Raw genomic sequence first — 18,204 nt, forward strand, 5'->3', positions numbered from 1 at the left:
GAAATTCCTTTAATCTGTCATCCAACAATCCAGAATGTTTGATCATCCAACATTTGCTTCCAATGCGACATATTGTGGAGTTTAACAGGATCAGAAAAAGAATCATCCACTCTGATCAGGCGGCATCACTGTCCGGCATACCTTTGTTTTCTGCTCTATTTGGGGCCCCAGGGTGACCAGTTCTTGTTGCATGATCTCAATGGAAGCTGTTGCCTCCAGCAGCTTTGAGACCCCAGTGAAGAAACGATCCCTGAGAAGACACATGAATAGTAATCCTGACATGATATGGACTTCTGAGTATACGGGCAGACCGCAATAAACATTAGAAGAGCAATAACTGGGTATTTTGGAGATTTTATATAATGAACATGAAAACAAGTTCTTCCCAGTTCCGGGATGCATGGGGTTATGTGGAGACCATAGTTGTATGATATTGTCCAGATACCCCTCGTGTTGTCTGCACCCAGAATCTGTAAGCACAGTCTTTAGGACCACATAGGTTTCAGTGCACCAGCAATAGTCCCACCAGGCCAGTGTTTACAGGCTGCAACCTCTACTCCAAGATCCAGTTTCTGTAACTTAAAATTAATCTACACTTTTTATCATGATGTCATTTTTAGGTTCAACATTCGGACTTGATTAATTTCTTAATATATCTTTATAGGGGTCGGAGCTCCAAATCTACAGCATAGTCGTAGAGTTAAAAGATAAAATTATGGCTACCTGCAGCTGCCACTAGAGGGAGCTTACTGCATGCTCTTATTATTAAAGAGGCTCTGTCACCAGATTTTGCAACCCCTATCTGCTAATGCAGCAGATCGGCGCTGCAATGTAGATTACAGTAACGTTTTTATTTTTTAAAAACGAGCATTTTTGGCCAAGTTATGACCATTTTTGTATTTATGCAAATGAGGCTTGCTAAAGTCCAACTGGGCGTGTTTAAAGTAAAAGTCCAACTGGGCGAGTATTATGTGTGTACATCGGGGCGTTTTTACTACTTTTACTAGCTGGGCGCTCTGACGAATCAGCATCATCCACTTCTCTCCACAACACCCAGCTTCTGGCAGTGCAGACACAGCGTATTCTCGAGAGATCACGCTGTGACGTCACTCACTTCCTGCCCCAGGTCCTGCATCGTGTCGGACGAGCGAGGACACATCGGCACCAGAGGCTACAGTTGATTCTGCAGCAGCATCGGCGTTTGCAGGTAAGTCGATGTAGCTACTTACCTGCAAACGCCGATGCTGCTGCAGAATCAACTGTAGCCTCTGGTGCCGATGTGGCCGACACGATGCAGGACCTGGGGCAGGAAGTGAGTGACGTCACAGCGTGATCTCTGGAGAACACGCTGTGTGTCTGCACTGCCAGAAGCTGGGCGTTCTGAAGAGAAGTGGATGATACTTCTCGTCAGAACGCCCAGCTATTAAAAGTAGTAAAAACGCCCGATGTACGCACATAATACACGCCCACTTGGACTTTTGCAAGCCTCATTTGCATAAATACAAAAATGGTCATAACTTGGCCAAAAATGCTCGTTTTTTAAAAATAAAAACGTTACTGTAATCTACATTGCAGCGCCGATCTGCTGCAATAGCAGATAGGGGTTGCAAAATCTGGTGACAGAGCCTCTTTAAGAAGACATCCATTGGAAACGCAACTTTCCATGTCTGCATTCCCCACCTGACTGTATACCACACTCTACACCTCTTTTATGTATTCATTCACAGTCCAAGGAAAGAGGCAGCACTCCAGATCAGTAGAAAAATTCCAAAAACATTTATTCACCCAGTGTACAAGCGACGTTTCACCTTACCATTGAAGGCTTTATCCACTGGGTGAATAAATGTTTTGAATTGTTCTACTGATCTGGAGTGCTGCCTCTATCCTTGGACTGTGAGTTGATGATTTGATGCGCTCTGTTCTATACTCCCCTGAGGCTAGCACCCGCCATTTTGTGGACTACATTATGGTCCAGCTCCTACACTCTGCTTGGATTCTCTTTTATGTGTCCTGTACTCAATTATTGAACTGCTGCCTTGTCTGTGCTTTAAAAAAGCCTCCATCTTAATTCTTAGATTTCCCCAGCTTTCTCTTCCTCTCTGCTTTGCCATCAATCCCATGATGCTTTAGCACAGCATCACATGACCAGCTAAAGACCATACCATGTCTGCATGCTGGGGGACACTGTGATTATCATTCTCTCCATATTCTCCTAATTAAGCTGAGAAACCGTAAGTATACAGACAGGGGGGCTGCACTATATTCTTCTACACCTGTGACAGGAATTTGTCTAAGTATCAGTAGTAGCTGATGATAGAAGTTTCTGTCCCCCCCTGTGTAATACTAGTGTGGTAGAGGAAGTGCTGAAGCCTGTGATGGGTGACACATAGATCTCCATAGACTCAAGTAGAGAAAGTAGTCACCGAGCCGGATTCACTGCTGCTAAGCAACCAGCCCAGTCTGATATATAGAGATAAATAACAGGTGAGAGACTGACACATGGAATACCAGAATGGAGCACATGGGAAAGTTTAGTTTTGGCCGGAGTGTCCCTTTAAGTTCAATGTATAAATCAATATTCAGTAAGCTCCCTCTAGTGGTGGCTGCAGGCAGCTTCAAATTTGTGAGATTTGGAGCTTTGTATCAGGAACCCAGAGATCAGAGATACATTTAGCAATGAATTTTGGACCTATGGACATTCACTTTAAGGTACAGGTTCACACAGGGCAGTTTTTGATGCATTTTTTTTTTTTCGCCAAAGCCAAGCAAACATTGTACGTATGAGTCCAGTCTATATAGAATAAAACTAATGTCTTGGGAAGCACCTGTCCTCCATAAGCTTTTGCTTCTTCATCTGCAGGATGTGTGAGAAGGTGTCTATAAAGCTGAGGTAGCTCCGAGGTGTGACATAATAGCGTCTTCGAGTCTCCTCCTGGTATTGTGCTGCTTTGCTTGAAACGCTTTTGTGAATGGCGACGCAAACCTGAGCAACGTTAGTCTGTAAATACACAAAGAATTTCCATTTAAGACAATCCCCCAAAATTGAGCTGATCAAAGGGAACCCCCAGCAATCAGCTGTAATCTGTAGGAGGAATCAGGCAGCAGGTTTCCAATTTCCCTGCAGCGCCACTACAGGGGACATTAAGCACTACATGGTGATAAAAATAAAAATGTGTGGTCTGTGTTATGAACGAAGATGCGCTCTTTGTACCTGCTCTCTATTGTTGCTGATTTTTTATTGCTACAACTTTGCAAAAAGTCTTCCTTACAAATCTCGTACTGTTTTGCGTATACAGCCCCTTTGCAGATGGAGGAGCAGGGCTTTGATACACTTGTTGTCACCGCTCTGCTTCTCCATTTGACCTGTAACAGAATATATAAAATGTTCTTGTTCATGGGACAGTTTGAAGAAAGTATGACCGAAGGATCAGACTACACTGGGTTTGTTTGTAGTCTGTTACCATGGAAACGCAAAGGAGATATGTGGATTTTTTTCTACTAACAACCTGATTTGCATGAATATAATATGATAGAAATGCAATGTTCAATAAGGCGCACTAGTCATGGATACTGGATCTCACCTGGTTCACTTGCACCAGATCCTGCTGTGTAATGTAAGTGTCTGCCACGCTGAGAAGAGCCTCCTGGGGCCACCCATCGTACCAGTCAATGGTGCAGCAGTTCACTAGAGACGGATGTGTCCGGCAATGCTCCCGAAATGTCTGTCCTGCTGGGCTCACAGCCAGAACCACATGGAGATTACAACGGATCCTCTGCATGGAAGAAAGAGTGAGAACAAGGCCCTTATACAATACCAAGCATGAGCGTCAGGATTAAATGAGTGAATGGAGCCCGATATAGAAGCTGAGTATGTATAGGGTGCATCGTGGTTTGAGGAGCAGACCTCTGCACTGGCTCAGCGGGGACTTCTTTCCTTATACAAGGCTACTAAATATATCTTGGGCTAGGATTCCATAGGAACGTGTAAAATCTCGGGGGTAACAGCAACTGCGCTGCAACCTCAATGTTTCCCAATGGAGAAAAAGTCACAAGTGAACCAGGACAGATTTTTTGCCATGGTCACAAGGTCCCCTGGGACTTTTTTTCTATAGGAATTTAGCTTGCGTTGTGCAGAGCCCTAGACCACGAGAAATTTCTAGTTTATATAAGGCCAGGGTCACCGCGACACCTTGCGGTACAATTGTGACACAATCAGATCTTTTGCAGGGGCTGACAGGGTTGGGATTTTACTGCAACTTGGGGCAATACAGTGTCGCGGTGTATCCATAGCTTCAAGCTCAATCATATGAAGAAAGTTCTAAAAATGTCTAATATATTTTGTGTTGAAATTTCCCACCTTTTTCAAGATCTCTGCTTGCGTGTTAGTGAATGGAAAGTTTTTCTTTCCAATCAGAAAATACATTCCTGTACAGACCTAATAATTATAGTAGCTGAGAAGTGGAAACAATTGTATTCAGTGCAGAAAATTGTCTGTGAACTAAACGCATCAGCTACATATCTCTCTCCTGCTCTGATCATTTATTACAATGTATCAATGCAGGTAAAATGTATCAGTCTGGAGTACTGAATGTACGAGGATTGTCTAGAGGATACAATTGTAATGAACTTTCAGCGTGAAAAGTATTAGGTCTGTACAACTTTTCGGTCTTTGATTGCAAACAAGAATCTTCCCATTCACTGACAGAAGGCAGAGATTTTGAAAATGGTAAGGGATTGAAACAGAGTATATGAGAACGTTTCAGAGCAGCAGCGATTAAGCTTTATGTACATAAAACCAGAAAAATCGTTACCAATATTTGATATGGATTGGAAGGTGCAGCCAGGGCCGGACTGGCCATTTGACAGTTCTGGCAAATGCCAGATGGGTAGGTGAACAGTGGGCCGTCTGCTGGCCACCCAAACCAGCCGCCGGCACCCCCTCCTGCACTAATTGTACCTGCCTTACAAGGACGCTGATTGGCAGGGCAGAATGACTTCCCCCGGCAATCAGCGCCTTTCAGCGATGCTAGCGGTGCGATGAGGTCATCGCACCGCTTCCGTTGTTGAAAGGCGCTGATTGGCGGGGCAAGTCATTCTGCCCTGTCGATCAGCGCCATCGTTCAACCCCAGCAGACCTGCACAGAAGAGAGCAGGCCTGCATTGACACAGTACGGCGTGGGATTGGGATCAAGGTAAGTATGTAAAGTTTTTGGATTTTTTTCCACTTAAAAGTGTGAGTGGCATTATCTACAGGGGGGGAAGCTTTATGTGGGACACTATCTACAGGGGAGGCTATATGTGGGGCACAACCTACAGGGGAGGCTATATGTGGGAGACTATCTACAGGGGGGATATATGTGGGACACCATGTACACGGGGGGCTATATGTGGAGCACTATATACAGGGGGCTCTATGGGGCCCTATCTACGGGGAGCACGGTGTGTGTGTGTGTGTGGGACACAGTGTATGCTAACAAATATATGATAGACCCTTGGCCCCGATAAACCCTGAGGACGCTGCATCAGTGGCGAAACATGTCGGGGGGGGGGGGGCTACTCCTACAATTTTAACTCATGCTTGGACATTAGGGCACAATACTTAATCTATCGAGGCAACTGTTGCTGATCCCAGCAGTCCCTGAGTTTAGGTTGCACGTCTTGTCTGACAGGCGTTGTATACACGTGCACTCTGCAATAAATACTCCACTCTGTTGGCCCACTCCAAGCATTGGAAATTTTAACTCTTCATGTTTTGTTTTGTCTGTTAGTCCTTTGCTAAATATAGCACAATAAAGATTACTAAAAACATTTCTAATGGTAGCTGGGAAACAAGGCTAATTATTGCCTGTTTGGCATTTGTTTGTTAGGATACCGTGTATGGTGCTATTATAATCAGGGACACAATGTATGGTGCTATTATATTATAATTAGAGGTGCAGTGTATGGAGCTATTATATTTAGGGGTGTGTGTCACCATGAGAATTTTATCTTCGTTTATAGGTGCAGAAATGTTTCAATAGTGAGTAGCTGAAGACATCTGAGCGGAAAACTGCAGAAATGGGTTGTGGCCGGGAGAAGTCATCATAGAGGTCTGGACCGGATGGGGAAGAAAAGAGAAAAAAAGCAACTAGACTCTGAGACGTCACCGGTGAGTCACTTAATATGAATGTTTATTCTTCCTCTAATCAACACTGTGGTCACTGTATGATCTGCAGCAAGATGATGGGTGGTATGATTTTTTTTTTTTTGTGAAACAGCAACTCCCAGTATATCCTTACCATTGTTCTGTCCATGCTGGGAGCTGTAGTTGTACGCGTACAACAAACTTATATGGCAGGGGTTGCACTAAATTGAGCTGTATTTGTGCTGGTGCTGTATTTATGTACTGAACTTGGTTCTGGTACTGTGTATATGTGCTTTGCTTGGTTCGGATTCTGTATATATATACTGAGTTTGGTTCTGGTATTGTATATATGTGCCCCGTCCTTGCGGCATCTGAGGTATAGATGCCTATGTACTGCCAGCATCCTGCATGCCAGTACCCAAGAATCCGCAGTCTACAAAATAAAGCAGGTTGATATAGCAATGTGAGTGGAGTGTTGGATTGATTTTTGTAGTGTGACTGGTTGATGTAGTCTTAACAGTGTACATCAATTGTATGAGTGAAATATGCAATTCGTGTGAGTTTTGTGTCTTCTTCTAATGTATTTGTGTGCGTTTTGTTTTCAGTGGTATGTGTGGTATAGGTCTAGTGTGTAAGTGTTATGTGAGGCATGTGTTTAGCATTTGTGTGTTGTGTGCGGTATGTGTCTAGTGTAAGTAGTGTGTGCTGTATGTGTCTAGTGTGTGCTACATGTCTAGTGTGTGAGTGGTATGTGTCTAGTATGTGAGTGGTATATGTCTAGTATGGGAGTGGTGTGTGCAGAATCTATGTGGGTAGTGCGTGTTCAACATGTGTCCTTGGTGTGGGTAGACAACAGGCGGCATATGTCTTAGGTGTGAGTGGCGAGAGTGGAGGATATATCCTAGGTGTGAGTGGTGTGCGTGCGCATGTGTCCTAGGTGTGAGTGGTGTGCGTGTGCATGTGTCCTAGGCGTGAGTGGTGTGCGTGTGCATGTGTCCTAGGCGTGAGTGGTGTGCGTGCGCATGTGTCCTAGGCGTGAGTGGTGTGCGTACGCATGTGTCCTAGGTGTGAGTGCACATGTGTCCTAGGTGTGTGGTGTGCGTGCGCATGTGTCCTAGGCGTGAGTGGTGTGCGTGCGCATGTGTCCTAGGTGTGAGTGCGCATGTGTCCTAGGTGTGAGTGGTGTGCGTGCGCATGTGTCCTAGGTGTGAGTGGTGTGCGTGCGCATGTGTCCTAGGTGTGAGTGGTGTGCGTGCGCATGTGTCCTAGATGTGAGTGGTGTGAGTGGGCATGTGTCCTAGATGTGAGTGGTGTGAGTGGGCATGTGTCCTAGGTGTGAGTGGTGTGAGTGGGCATGTGTCCTAGGTTTGAGTGGCACGAATGCAGCATGTGTCCAGCTTGTGGGCTGCATCTGTGTGTCATGTCTGTGTGTCATGTGTGTGTGTCGTGTGTGTGTTGTGTGGGTGTATACGGCTGAATATAAAATTCAATTCATACTATTTAGTTACAGTATGGTGATATTTTAGCATTGTATACCGGTATAATTTGCAATCTTTATACGTCAGTATAGGACTAAGTCCCTGATTCCACACCTAAATCCCTTTAAAATCCACTAACATTCTGCATCCATTACAAGTGAATGGGATATTTTATACCCCATTCACGTGCAGCAGAAAAAAGTCTGCTTGAATTTTTTTCCGCTGAGCAAAAAAAAATTCCTCTAGAATAATGAGGACTATTCCTCTTTCATTTACACCTGTTTTAATAAATCTCCCCATGTCTTGTATAGCTGAAAGGTGGTCCCATGTCTCCAGCCCAACACTGGCGGCTGCATATGGCCTGCAGTGGGCCTGTCTGCTTAAAAATGCCAGGGCTGATATTAAGTCCCATTCCGGCCCTGGGTACAGCTCAATGTTATGCAAATCTCTGCAAATGCAATGAAACGGCAGCTGCATAAATGAAAAGTAAATGCCCCCTACCTTTAGGAAGAATGACAGCATGGACTGGGGGCTGTCGGATATATTGGCCTCTGCAGCCTCTGCTTTGAGTTCTACAAAGAGACCATCTAGCTCGTCCTTGTCAAACAGGTCAGGAACGTCTCCCGAGGTCAGGATGCAGTTAATGTCTTCCAAGAAAGAGTCCTAGGAAAGACACAGAAGTCTGAGCGGATGTCTGAGGATGAAATTTGGGGAGGTCCTAATGTAGACAACTTGTATAGCTGGTGACTGATGAATATAATGAAGGAGCAGACACCTGAATGATGTCAGAACCCCGGATGAGGAGCACCACACTATGGTCCAGCAGTCCTGCTTCCTTAAAAACTTTCTTCAGATCCTCCCGAAATTCTGTGTGACTGTAGCCCTGGCTTATTGACAACCGGAAAAGTTTACAATTTGATATGTAGCAGGCCAGCGCCGCACTGCTCACTTTCCCAGTCCCATCCAGTCCGACCTGTGGAATCATATAGTACAAAGAAGTTGAATCCCAAAATATCTTTATTATATGTTAAGTCACTGTGTACATACATTACATTATTTATCCTCTACTAAGTCTGAGTTACAACCTGTATTATATTCCAGAGCTGTGCTCACTATTCTGCTGGTGGAGTCACTGTGTACATACATTATATTACTTATCCAGTATTATATTCCAGAGCTGCACTCACTATTCTGCTGGTGGAGTCACTGTGTACATACATTACATTACTTATGCTGTACTGATCCTGAGTTACATCCAGTATTATACTCCAGAGCTGCACTCACTATTCTGCTGGTGGAGTCACTGTGTACATAAATTACATTACTTATCCTGTACTGATCCTGAGTTACATCCTGTATTATACTCCAGAGCTGCACTCACTATTGTGCTGGTGGAGTCACCAGGATAATACAGGATGTAACTCAGGATCAGTACAGGATAAGTAATGTAATGTTATACACAGTGACTTTACCATCAGAATAGTGAGTGCTGCTCTGGAGTATAATACAGGATGTAACTCAGGATCAGTGCAGGATCAGTAATGTAATGTATGTACACAGTGACTCCACCAGCAGAATAGTGAGTGCAGCTCTGGAGTATAATACAGGATGTAACTCCGGATCAGTACAGGATAAGTAATGTAATGTATGTACACAGTGACCCCACCAGCAGAATAGTGAGTGCAGCTCTGGAGTATCATACAGGCTGTAACTCAGGATCAGTACAGGATAAGTAATGTAATGTATGTACACAGTGACTTCACCAGCAGAATAGTGAGTGCAGCTCTGGAGTATAATACAGGATGTAACTCAGGATCAGTACAGGATAAGTAATGTAGTGTATGTACACAGTGACTTCACCAGCAGAATAGTGAGTGCAGCTCTGGAGTATAATACAGGATATAACTCAGGATCAGTACAGGATAAGTCATGTAATGTATGTACACAGTGACTCCACCAGCAGAAGAGTGAGTACAGCTCTGGAGTATAATACAGGATGTAACTCAGGATCAGTACAGGATAAGTCATGTAATGTAGATTATTTAGCAGCTACTGAGTTTGACTTGCAATACAAGTATTTTTCTTACCATCATCATGTGCCCCCCAGGTTGCCTGAACACCCGGATGGCTCTGGTGACATGCTGGACGGCTTCCATAAAGAAAACATAGGTGCCCTGCAGAAAAGATGATAAGGTAGACGATGTAAAAAGGTTCAGTTCCTTGGTGTACACTTTATTCTACTGTAAAAAAAAATTTCAGATAAATAAAATACAGACTCTTACCCCCGGGCTGGCGGAATTCATCCTCATCTTCATCCGGTACTCCTCTAGTTTGGACACGAGCTGCTTGTGACTTGTCACTGGCCGATAAATTCGATTTTTTGCTGTTGAATCCAACTCCAGAAAGTCGACAAACTGCACAGATTCCTTTATCAATTTTTCCACTGGCCAAAAAATCTAAGAAAACAAGAGGATGATCGGATGGTGGGATGGTAGGTGCCGTCACAAGTTCGGTTATAGTGCACCTTAGGCCTCATGCACACAAAGGTATTTTTTTCCTCCCGTAAATACTGGCGTAAATACGGGTCCTTTGTCACACGTATTCGACCATTATTCCACCCGTATTTACGGACCCGTTTTCTCTGCACTAATCGGCAGCCCCTTCTCTCTATCAGTGCTGGAAAGAGAGAAGGGGCAGCCCTTTCGGGCAGAGTTTCCGCAGCGATTGAAAGTAAAAGAAATTCATACGTACCGTTGTCTTGGTGACGCGTCCCTCTTTTGACATCCAGTTCGACCTCCCTGGATGACGTGGCAGTCCATGTGACCGCTGCAGCCTGTGATTTGCTGCAGCAGTCACATGGGATGAAACGTCATCCAGAGAGGCCGGACTGTAGGAAGAAGCAGGGAGTTCTGGGTACGTTAACTTTTAATACTATTAACTCCAGTGGTAGTCACTGTCCAGGGTGCTGAAAGTTACTGCCGATCAGTTAACTCTTTCAGCACCCTGGACAGTGAGTATCTCCTGACGTCGCCTAGCAACGCTCCCGTAATTACGGGTGCACACAAGTAGCCACTCGTATTTACGGGAGCCCCATAGACTTCTATGGGCCTGCCCGTGCTGTAATTACGGCCTGAAATAGGACATGTTCTATATTTCTCAATGGCACGGGCACCTTCCCGTAAGCATACGGGAAGGTACCCGTGGCCAATAGAGGTCTATGTAATTACGGCTCATAATTACGGGCATTTTTATGTTCGTGTGCATGAGGCCTAACATTTTTTTTTTTTTTATTTCATAGGTTGAAAATTCTGTGTTTGATTATTTTCGGTATATATCTTTATAGTGGTGAGTGTTTTATTTTTCTTATACAGAGCTCCACATCCTCTGCATAGCGATATAGTTAAATATTACCATTATTACTGCCTGAAGTCACCACTAGGGGGGGCACACAGAAGACATTGTGAAAAAGTGCTCAATTAGGCTAGAGTCTGAACACTTTTCATTTGAGAGAGACCTCTGCACTATTTTTAAATTGGACAAGGAATTAGATGTGAAGGCGATTGGAGACAAGTCGGAGGTCACTGGTCACATGGTGGAAGGAGTTGGTTCCCCAGCAGTACAGAGTATTTCAGGAAAGGTGTGTTGTGGAAACTGGAACTCAGGAGCAGATTTTGGTTATGTGATTATGGTATAGTTATTATGTTGTGAATGTGTTTTGTCTTTGGCTGTCTGTTTTTGAATTTTATAATAAAAGAGTTTCAGGAGAGGGGTTTACTGATCATGTAGGGGTCAGGGAAATGTCCACTCATGTGATCATGTTAGTGAGTATAGGGATGTATGTGACAGGGAGATTTAAGGTGGAAAATGGAGACAAGTTCGAGGGTGTTGGACTGAGCGTTACATAGTGGAGGGAGCAGCATCCCAGCAGCACAGAGTATTTCAGGAGATGCGTGTGCAGATCTTATGGGGGGGCCATGACCTGTCCTCTCATGTGATGACGTTAGTGAGGACAGGGCTGCATGTGACGGGGCAGTGTCATGTGTGAGTAGGAGAATGGAGACAAGTGGGAGGTCACAGAATAAAGGTTACATAGCGGAAGTAGCGAGGTTCCCAGCAGCACAGTGTATTTCAGGAAAGCTTACAGACAGAGTTACGTAGTGGAACAAGTAGGCTTCTCAGCAGAAAAACATTACTGTGGTATTCCTGGTGCAGAAAGATAGTGCGGTTAAATGACTCTTTGTGGGAGAATCATTCACTAATAATCGGGAGGATGAACAATATCGATCCTGAGGATCAGAACAGGTGACGGCTGCAGTTCCATATACCTTGAAGTAATTGAGCACTTCTTCTGATAGACACTGATAGAAGAGCTCTCGGTCTCCTGTGTCTACAAGACGGTCATGAAATACTCGAGTCGTCTCGTGGACAAGCAGCTGGGCTGCCATATCCTTGGTGATGATGATGGTATCGCTGGCCTGGAACATCCCCCGCAGAACCTGGTGTAGAAGAGCAGAGCGATGGCTATACACAAAACACAGGACTATAGTTATCATATGGGCAGAAGAACACAAACACTATGTGGCCAAAATGATGTGGACACCGGACCATCATACCTACTGTACATGAGGTTGTTGGACATCCCATTCTAAAACCATGGGCGCTTATATGGAGTTGTGCCCCTTTGGCAGCAATATTTTAAGGTGAGTCTGTGGGAATTAGTGCCCATTCATCCAGAAGAGCATTTGTGAGGTCAGACACCAATGTTGGGGGAGATAGTCTGGCTCGCAATACACGTTCCAATTCATCCCAAAGGTAATGGATGGGGTGAAGGTCAGGGCTGCGTCCATCAGACTGCCATATAGTGAGTCGTGATTCATCACTCCAGAGAACACGCTGCTCCAGAGTACATCGACGACGTGCTTTACACCACTCCAGCCGCCGCTTGGCATTGTGCATGGTGATTTAGGTTTGTGTGCAGCGACCATGGAAACCTATTTTATTAAGCTCCAGACTAAGGGCATGACCACACATGGCGGAATTCCTCCGCAACTGTCCGCATCAATGCCGCACCTAATCCGGGTTGCGGATTACGGCTGCGGATCTGCACAAAATGTGCAGAAAATTGATGCGGACTGGCCGCTGCGGACTGCAGGAAAAGTGCTTCCCTTCTCCCTATCAGTGCAGGATAGAGAGAAGGGACAGCACTTTCCCTAGTGAAAGTAAAAGAAATTCATACTTACCGCCCGTTGTCTTTATGACGCGTCCCTCCTTCGGCATCCAGCCCGACCTCCCTGGATGACGCGCCAGTCCATGTGACCGCTGCAGCCTGTGCTTGGCCTGTGATTGGCTGCAGCCGTCACTTACACTGAAACGTCATCCTGGGAGGCCGGACTGGAGACAGAAACAGGGAGTTCTCGGTAAGTACGAACTTCATTTTTTTTTACAGATACATGTATATTGTGATCGGTAGTCACTGTCCCGGGTGCAGAAACAGTTACTGCCGATCGCTTAACTCTTTCAGCACCCTGGACAGTGACTATTTACTGACGTCTCCTAGCAACGCTCCCGTCATTACGGGAGCCCCATTGACTTCCTCAGTCTGGCTGTAGACCTAGAAATACATAGGTCCAGCCAGAATGAAGAAATGTCAAGTAAAAAAAGCAAGACGCATCCGCAGCACACATGACATGTGCATGACAGCTGCGGACTTCATTGCGGAACTTTGAATCTCCATTGAAGTCAATGGAGAAATTCCGCCATGAGTCCGCCACTGCTCCGCAACAGACAGAGCATGCTGCGGACACCAAATTCCGCTCCGCAGCCTATGCTCCGCAGCGGAATTGTACGCATCGTGTAAACGAACACTGCTAAATTAAAGTGAAAGTCAATGTAGAAACGGCTCCGCTGCGGATTAACGCTGCGGAGTGTCCGCAGCGGAATTTAAGTGCAATTCCGCCATGTGTGAACCCGCCCTAACAGTTCTGGTGCTGATGTCACTTCCAGAAGCGGTGTGGATATAACAGAGGATAGGCGATTATTATTCCCCCCCCCCCACAGCACTCATGAGCTCTGTGAGTTTGCGTGGACTACTGCTTCGTGGCTGAGCTGTTGTTACTCCTAAATGCTTCGACTTCACAATAATAAGGCCCCATGCACACGAACGTGTTTTTGTGGCCGCAATTCCCACGAAAATCCACGGGAGAATTGCGGCCCCATTCTTTTCTATGGGGCCATGCACACGACCGTAGTTTTTACGGTCCGTGCATGGCCCGGGAACCCGCACCGCAGAAAGAACGGGCATGTCCTATTACGGACATCTTCTGCGGTCCGGGCTCATTGAAAACAATGACGGCGGCCATGTGCATGTCGTACGATTTGCGGGCGGCCCACGGCTGACAGTCCGCAGCCGGCCGACCCGAAAATCACGGCCGTGCACACGGCTACGGTCGTGTGCATGAGGCCTAACACTTACAGGAGACCGGGGCAGATCCAGCAGATAATAATAGCACTTACAGGTCACCGGGGCAGAGCTAGCAGATAATAATAATAATACTTACAGGTGACCGGGGCAGAGCTAGCAGATAATAATAATACTTACAGGAGACCGGGGCAGATCCAGCAGATAATAATAGCACTTACAGGTCACTGGGGCAGATCTAGCAGATAATAATAAGGCTGGGTTCACACACCCTATTTACGGACGTAATTCGGGCGTTATAACCTCGAATTACATCCGAAAATACGGCTCCAAAGCGCCGGCAAACATCTGCCTATTCATTTGAATGGGTTTTACGATGTTCTGTGCCGACGGTCATTTTTTTAACGCGCCGCTGTCAAAAGACGGTGCGTAAAAAAGACGCCCGCGTCAAAGAAGTGCCTGTCACTTCTTGAGACGTAATTGGAGCCATTTTCCATTGACTCCATAGAAAAACAGCTCCAATTACGTCCGTAATGGACGCAGCGAAAAGCGCCTGCACATGCCATTACGTCTGAAATTCCGGAGCTGTTTTCTCCTGAAAACAGCTCCGTAATTTCAATCGTAACGGAGGCTGCCGTGTGAACATACCCTAACACTTATAGGTGACTGGGGCAGATCTAGCGGATAATAATAACACTTACAGGTGACCGGGGCAGATCTGGCAGATAATAATAGCACTTACAGGTGACCGGGGCAGATCTAGTAGATAATAATAATAATAAGACTTACAGGGCGCAGAGCTAGCCGATCAGAAATTTCACAAACTGACTTGTGTAAAAGGTGGCATCCTATGATAGTGCCACAGGTAAAGTCACTGAGCTTTTCAGTACAACCCATTCTACTAGTGATGTTTTTCTATGAAGATTACATGCCTGTGTGCTTAATTTTATGCACCTGTTTGCAATGGTTGTGGCTGAATTTAATAATTAGGAGCGGGGTCCACATACTTTTGGCCATATAGTAAATTTAACCAATCAGAGCTTTCCTTTTTCTTGTTGCCGTCACTTGTTTATATGCCCAACATTACTTGTGGCAGATTACAATATTTAAAATGAACAATGGGAAATTGCAAATCCAAAGTAACTTCATATATTTCTAGTTAAAGGGGAATTATAATTTCCATAAATGATGACATCAGAACCTATACATTATAATAAATAACATCACAACTCAACAATTCTAAGGATCCCCCTCTATTCTGCAGGGAGAAGGCTGTTTATGGTAAAAAGAAAACAGCTTAATCCATGTATAATAAAAACGTCTAAAACTTCCTAATATACTTTGTGTTCAAATGTTTCACCATTTCCAAGATCTCCGCTTGCTGTCAGTGAATTGACACATTCTTGTTTTGAAAGCCCATACAGACCAAATGCTTCTCGCAGCAGAAAATTGCTACAATCCAATCCAGTCTTGACAATCCTCTGTGAGCTAAACAGGTTGATGCATTTTACCTGCACTGATACATTGTAGCAAGTTGTCGGACAGGAAAAAGATTTGTGCGCAAAGGATTGTCTAGACTTAATACGACTATAACAAACCCCTCAGCTGTGAGAAATATTAGGGTCTGTAATGGCTCTCGATGTAAACAAGAGTTTTTCCTTTCACTAACAGCAAGTAGATATCTTGAAAATGGTGAGAATTTGAAATACAAATTATATTAGAAAGTTAAAAAACTTTTCATTATACAATAATTAAAGGGGTTGTTCAGGATTAGAAAAACATGGCTGCTTTATTCTGGAAACAGTGCCACACTTTACCACAGGTTGTGTGTGGTATTGCAGCTCAGCCCCATTCACTTCAATAAAACTGAGCTGCAATACCAGACATAACCTGTGGCATAGTGTGGCGCTGTTTCCAGAAGAAAGCCGCCATGTTTTTTTAAATTCTATGATACAATCTCCAGTTAGAAGATAAGACATTGGTACCTTAAACAGATCTCTTAGGTTGAAGGTGTAGTGACACTTGGCAGGTGTGGGTAACATGCTGTGACATGTTCTATAGTACATGGCGATTGTGCAGGAAGACAGTAAATTGCGGCACTTTTGAATTTCAGCTAGAAAATTGTGGCGCAACAGAAATGATCCCAACTGGACCTGAAAATAGAGACAGTAATGAGCATTATAATGTGCTATCTGATCATAATAACTGTCAGTAACATAGAATTGATTCCAGGAAACTTTATTTGTACAGTTCCCTTATAAAGTACTGATTCACTGATCAATTCATATATATATATATTTGCATTCTGACAGATTCCTGTTCTCTGCAGGTCACTTTCAGCTTTGCTGTGTAGACTGGGGAACGGTCATCACATTGTCACTAGCGGGAAGGATCAGAAAAGTCATCTCACTATCAGTAGAGGGAGGGGTCAGCAGTCTTCTCATTATCATTAGAGGAATGGTTTACCAGTTTCATCTCATTATCATTAGAAGGAAGGGTCAGCAGAGTCATCTCATTGTCATTAGAGAGAGGTGTCGTCAGTCATCTCATTATCCTTAGAGGAAGGGGTCAGCAGAGTCATCTCATTATCATGAGAAGGAGGTGTCAGCGGAGTCATCTCATTATCCTTAGAGGGAGGATACAGCAGAGTCATCTCATTGTCATTGGAGGGAATTATCAGTCATATCATTATCCTTAGAGGAAGAATCAGCAGAGTCATCTCATTATCATTAGAGGGAGGAATCAGAAGAGTCATCTCATTATCCTTAGGGGTCAGCAGAGTCACCTCATTAACATTAGAGCGAGGAGACAGCAGAGTCATCTCATTGTCATTAGAGGGAGGTGTCATCAGTCATCTCATTATCCTTAGAGGAAGGGGTCAGCAGAGTCATCTCATTATCATGACCAGAGCAGAATTATAGAGAGGGCACAAGGGGTGCATGACCCATGGTTTTCACCATCATGGGCCTTTACTATCCAGTCTTTCAGGTCAGTTCTTCCGATTCACTTGTTAAAATCACAATTGGATCAGGTGAAATAGTTGTCTGGTAGGAGTAGTCCATGGGCTCATTCTATCCTGTGGCCTACCAGGGGCCCTTGTTCTACGCAGACCAGTGTTACATAATGACGACATTGCATAGAGCCATCCTGGGCCACAGGCATGCACGACCACTGCTCTTATATTTGGCTGCAATATGGAGTCAGGTGGGGTCTGGTTCCCCACCAAATAAGTTATTTTCCTGAACAGGAGAATGGTTGTCTTCGTGAGGAGGTGAACGATCATTACAGCATTGTCAATAGTCTGGAAATGCAGCAGCGGGAAAACAGTCGGAAAATCGCAGTACACACTCCCAACCTAACCCAGATCCAGACTGACCCCACCGGACTGGAGGTAACCCATACACCCGCTCCTACCACCTTCTCCCCAAAATAACCCTAACTCTCTGTTATCCATTAGCATCTAATCCGAAGTCAATCCACATCCGATGCATGTGAACGGGGATTCCACAACGCCATTCACATGCTACAGAAGTTTGACCCGCAGATTTTTGTCTGGAAAGAAATCACCCACGGAAATAAGTAATACGCCGCTTATTGCCGCAGATTCTGCACGGAAATGCACGTCAGATTTTTATGTGACCTGTGAACGGGCCCTTAGATTATCACACAACCCAGTACACCGCCCACCTCTCTATTGACCGTCATGTCCTATTTGTGTAGTTTCTATTGAAAACCACTAGTGGGCGGCAGTGACTAGCAAAAGAAATATAGAAAAGTCTAAATATCAGCAGGGAACATTTATACGCCAGAAAAGTGCCATAATATACCTTAGTACATATGAACGCACGTTCCCGATCATTGCCCTGTGTAAACAAGTTATTGATCAGCCGATAAACGAGCAAACGATCATCTATCGGCTGATCGCATCTTTTATGCAGCACAGACTATTATCGCTGTCGGCAGCACATCTCCCTCTGTAAACAAGGGGATATGTTGCCGACATGATGGAAACATATGGGAACAAACGATTGTAGTAACGATCGCTCGTCCCCATACATAAGCAATCATAGTTCCTTGTGATAGAAGCAAATGAGCGCCGATCAACGAGCTGTCTCATTGATCGGCGCTGGTTTCATGGGCCATATTACCCCATGTAAAAGGACCCTTACTCTTGTATGATCAAA

General features: G+C 44.8%; 1 protein-coding gene across 3 annotated transcripts in view; it reads right to left on the bottom strand.

Moving 5' to 3' along the window:
• Positions 1 to 18,204, bottom strand: part of DNAH14 (dynein axonemal heavy chain 14) — a 215,191-nt gene that overhangs the window by 64,464 nt on the left and 132,523 nt on the right. For all 3 annotated transcript variants that reach the window (XM_075863387.1, XM_075863386.1, XM_075863388.1), the window contains exons 51-59: positions 16,006 to 16,173; positions 11,928 to 12,098; positions 9,885 to 10,058; positions 9,690 to 9,776; positions 8,378 to 8,575; positions 8,104 to 8,265; positions 3,582 to 3,773; positions 2,826 to 2,998; positions 142 to 250 (exon numbers count right to left, since the gene is read on the bottom strand). In XM_075863387.1, the coding sequence (XP_075719502.1) occupies positions 142 to 250; positions 2,826 to 2,998; positions 3,582 to 3,773; positions 8,104 to 8,265; positions 8,378 to 8,575; positions 9,690 to 9,776; positions 9,885 to 10,058; positions 11,928 to 12,098; positions 16,006 to 16,173 (1,434 nt within the window). The remainder of the gene's footprint in view (positions 1 to 141; positions 251 to 2,825; positions 2,999 to 3,581; positions 3,774 to 8,103; positions 8,266 to 8,377; positions 8,576 to 9,689; positions 9,777 to 9,884; positions 10,059 to 11,927; positions 12,099 to 16,005; positions 16,174 to 18,204) is intronic.

The sequence above is a fragment of the Rhinoderma darwinii genome, chromosome 4, assembly GCF_050947455.1.
Source record: "Rhinoderma darwinii isolate aRhiDar2 chromosome 4, aRhiDar2.hap1, whole genome shotgun sequence".
Taxonomy (NCBI): Eukaryota; Metazoa; Chordata; class Amphibia; order Anura; family Rhinodermatidae; genus Rhinoderma; species Rhinoderma darwinii.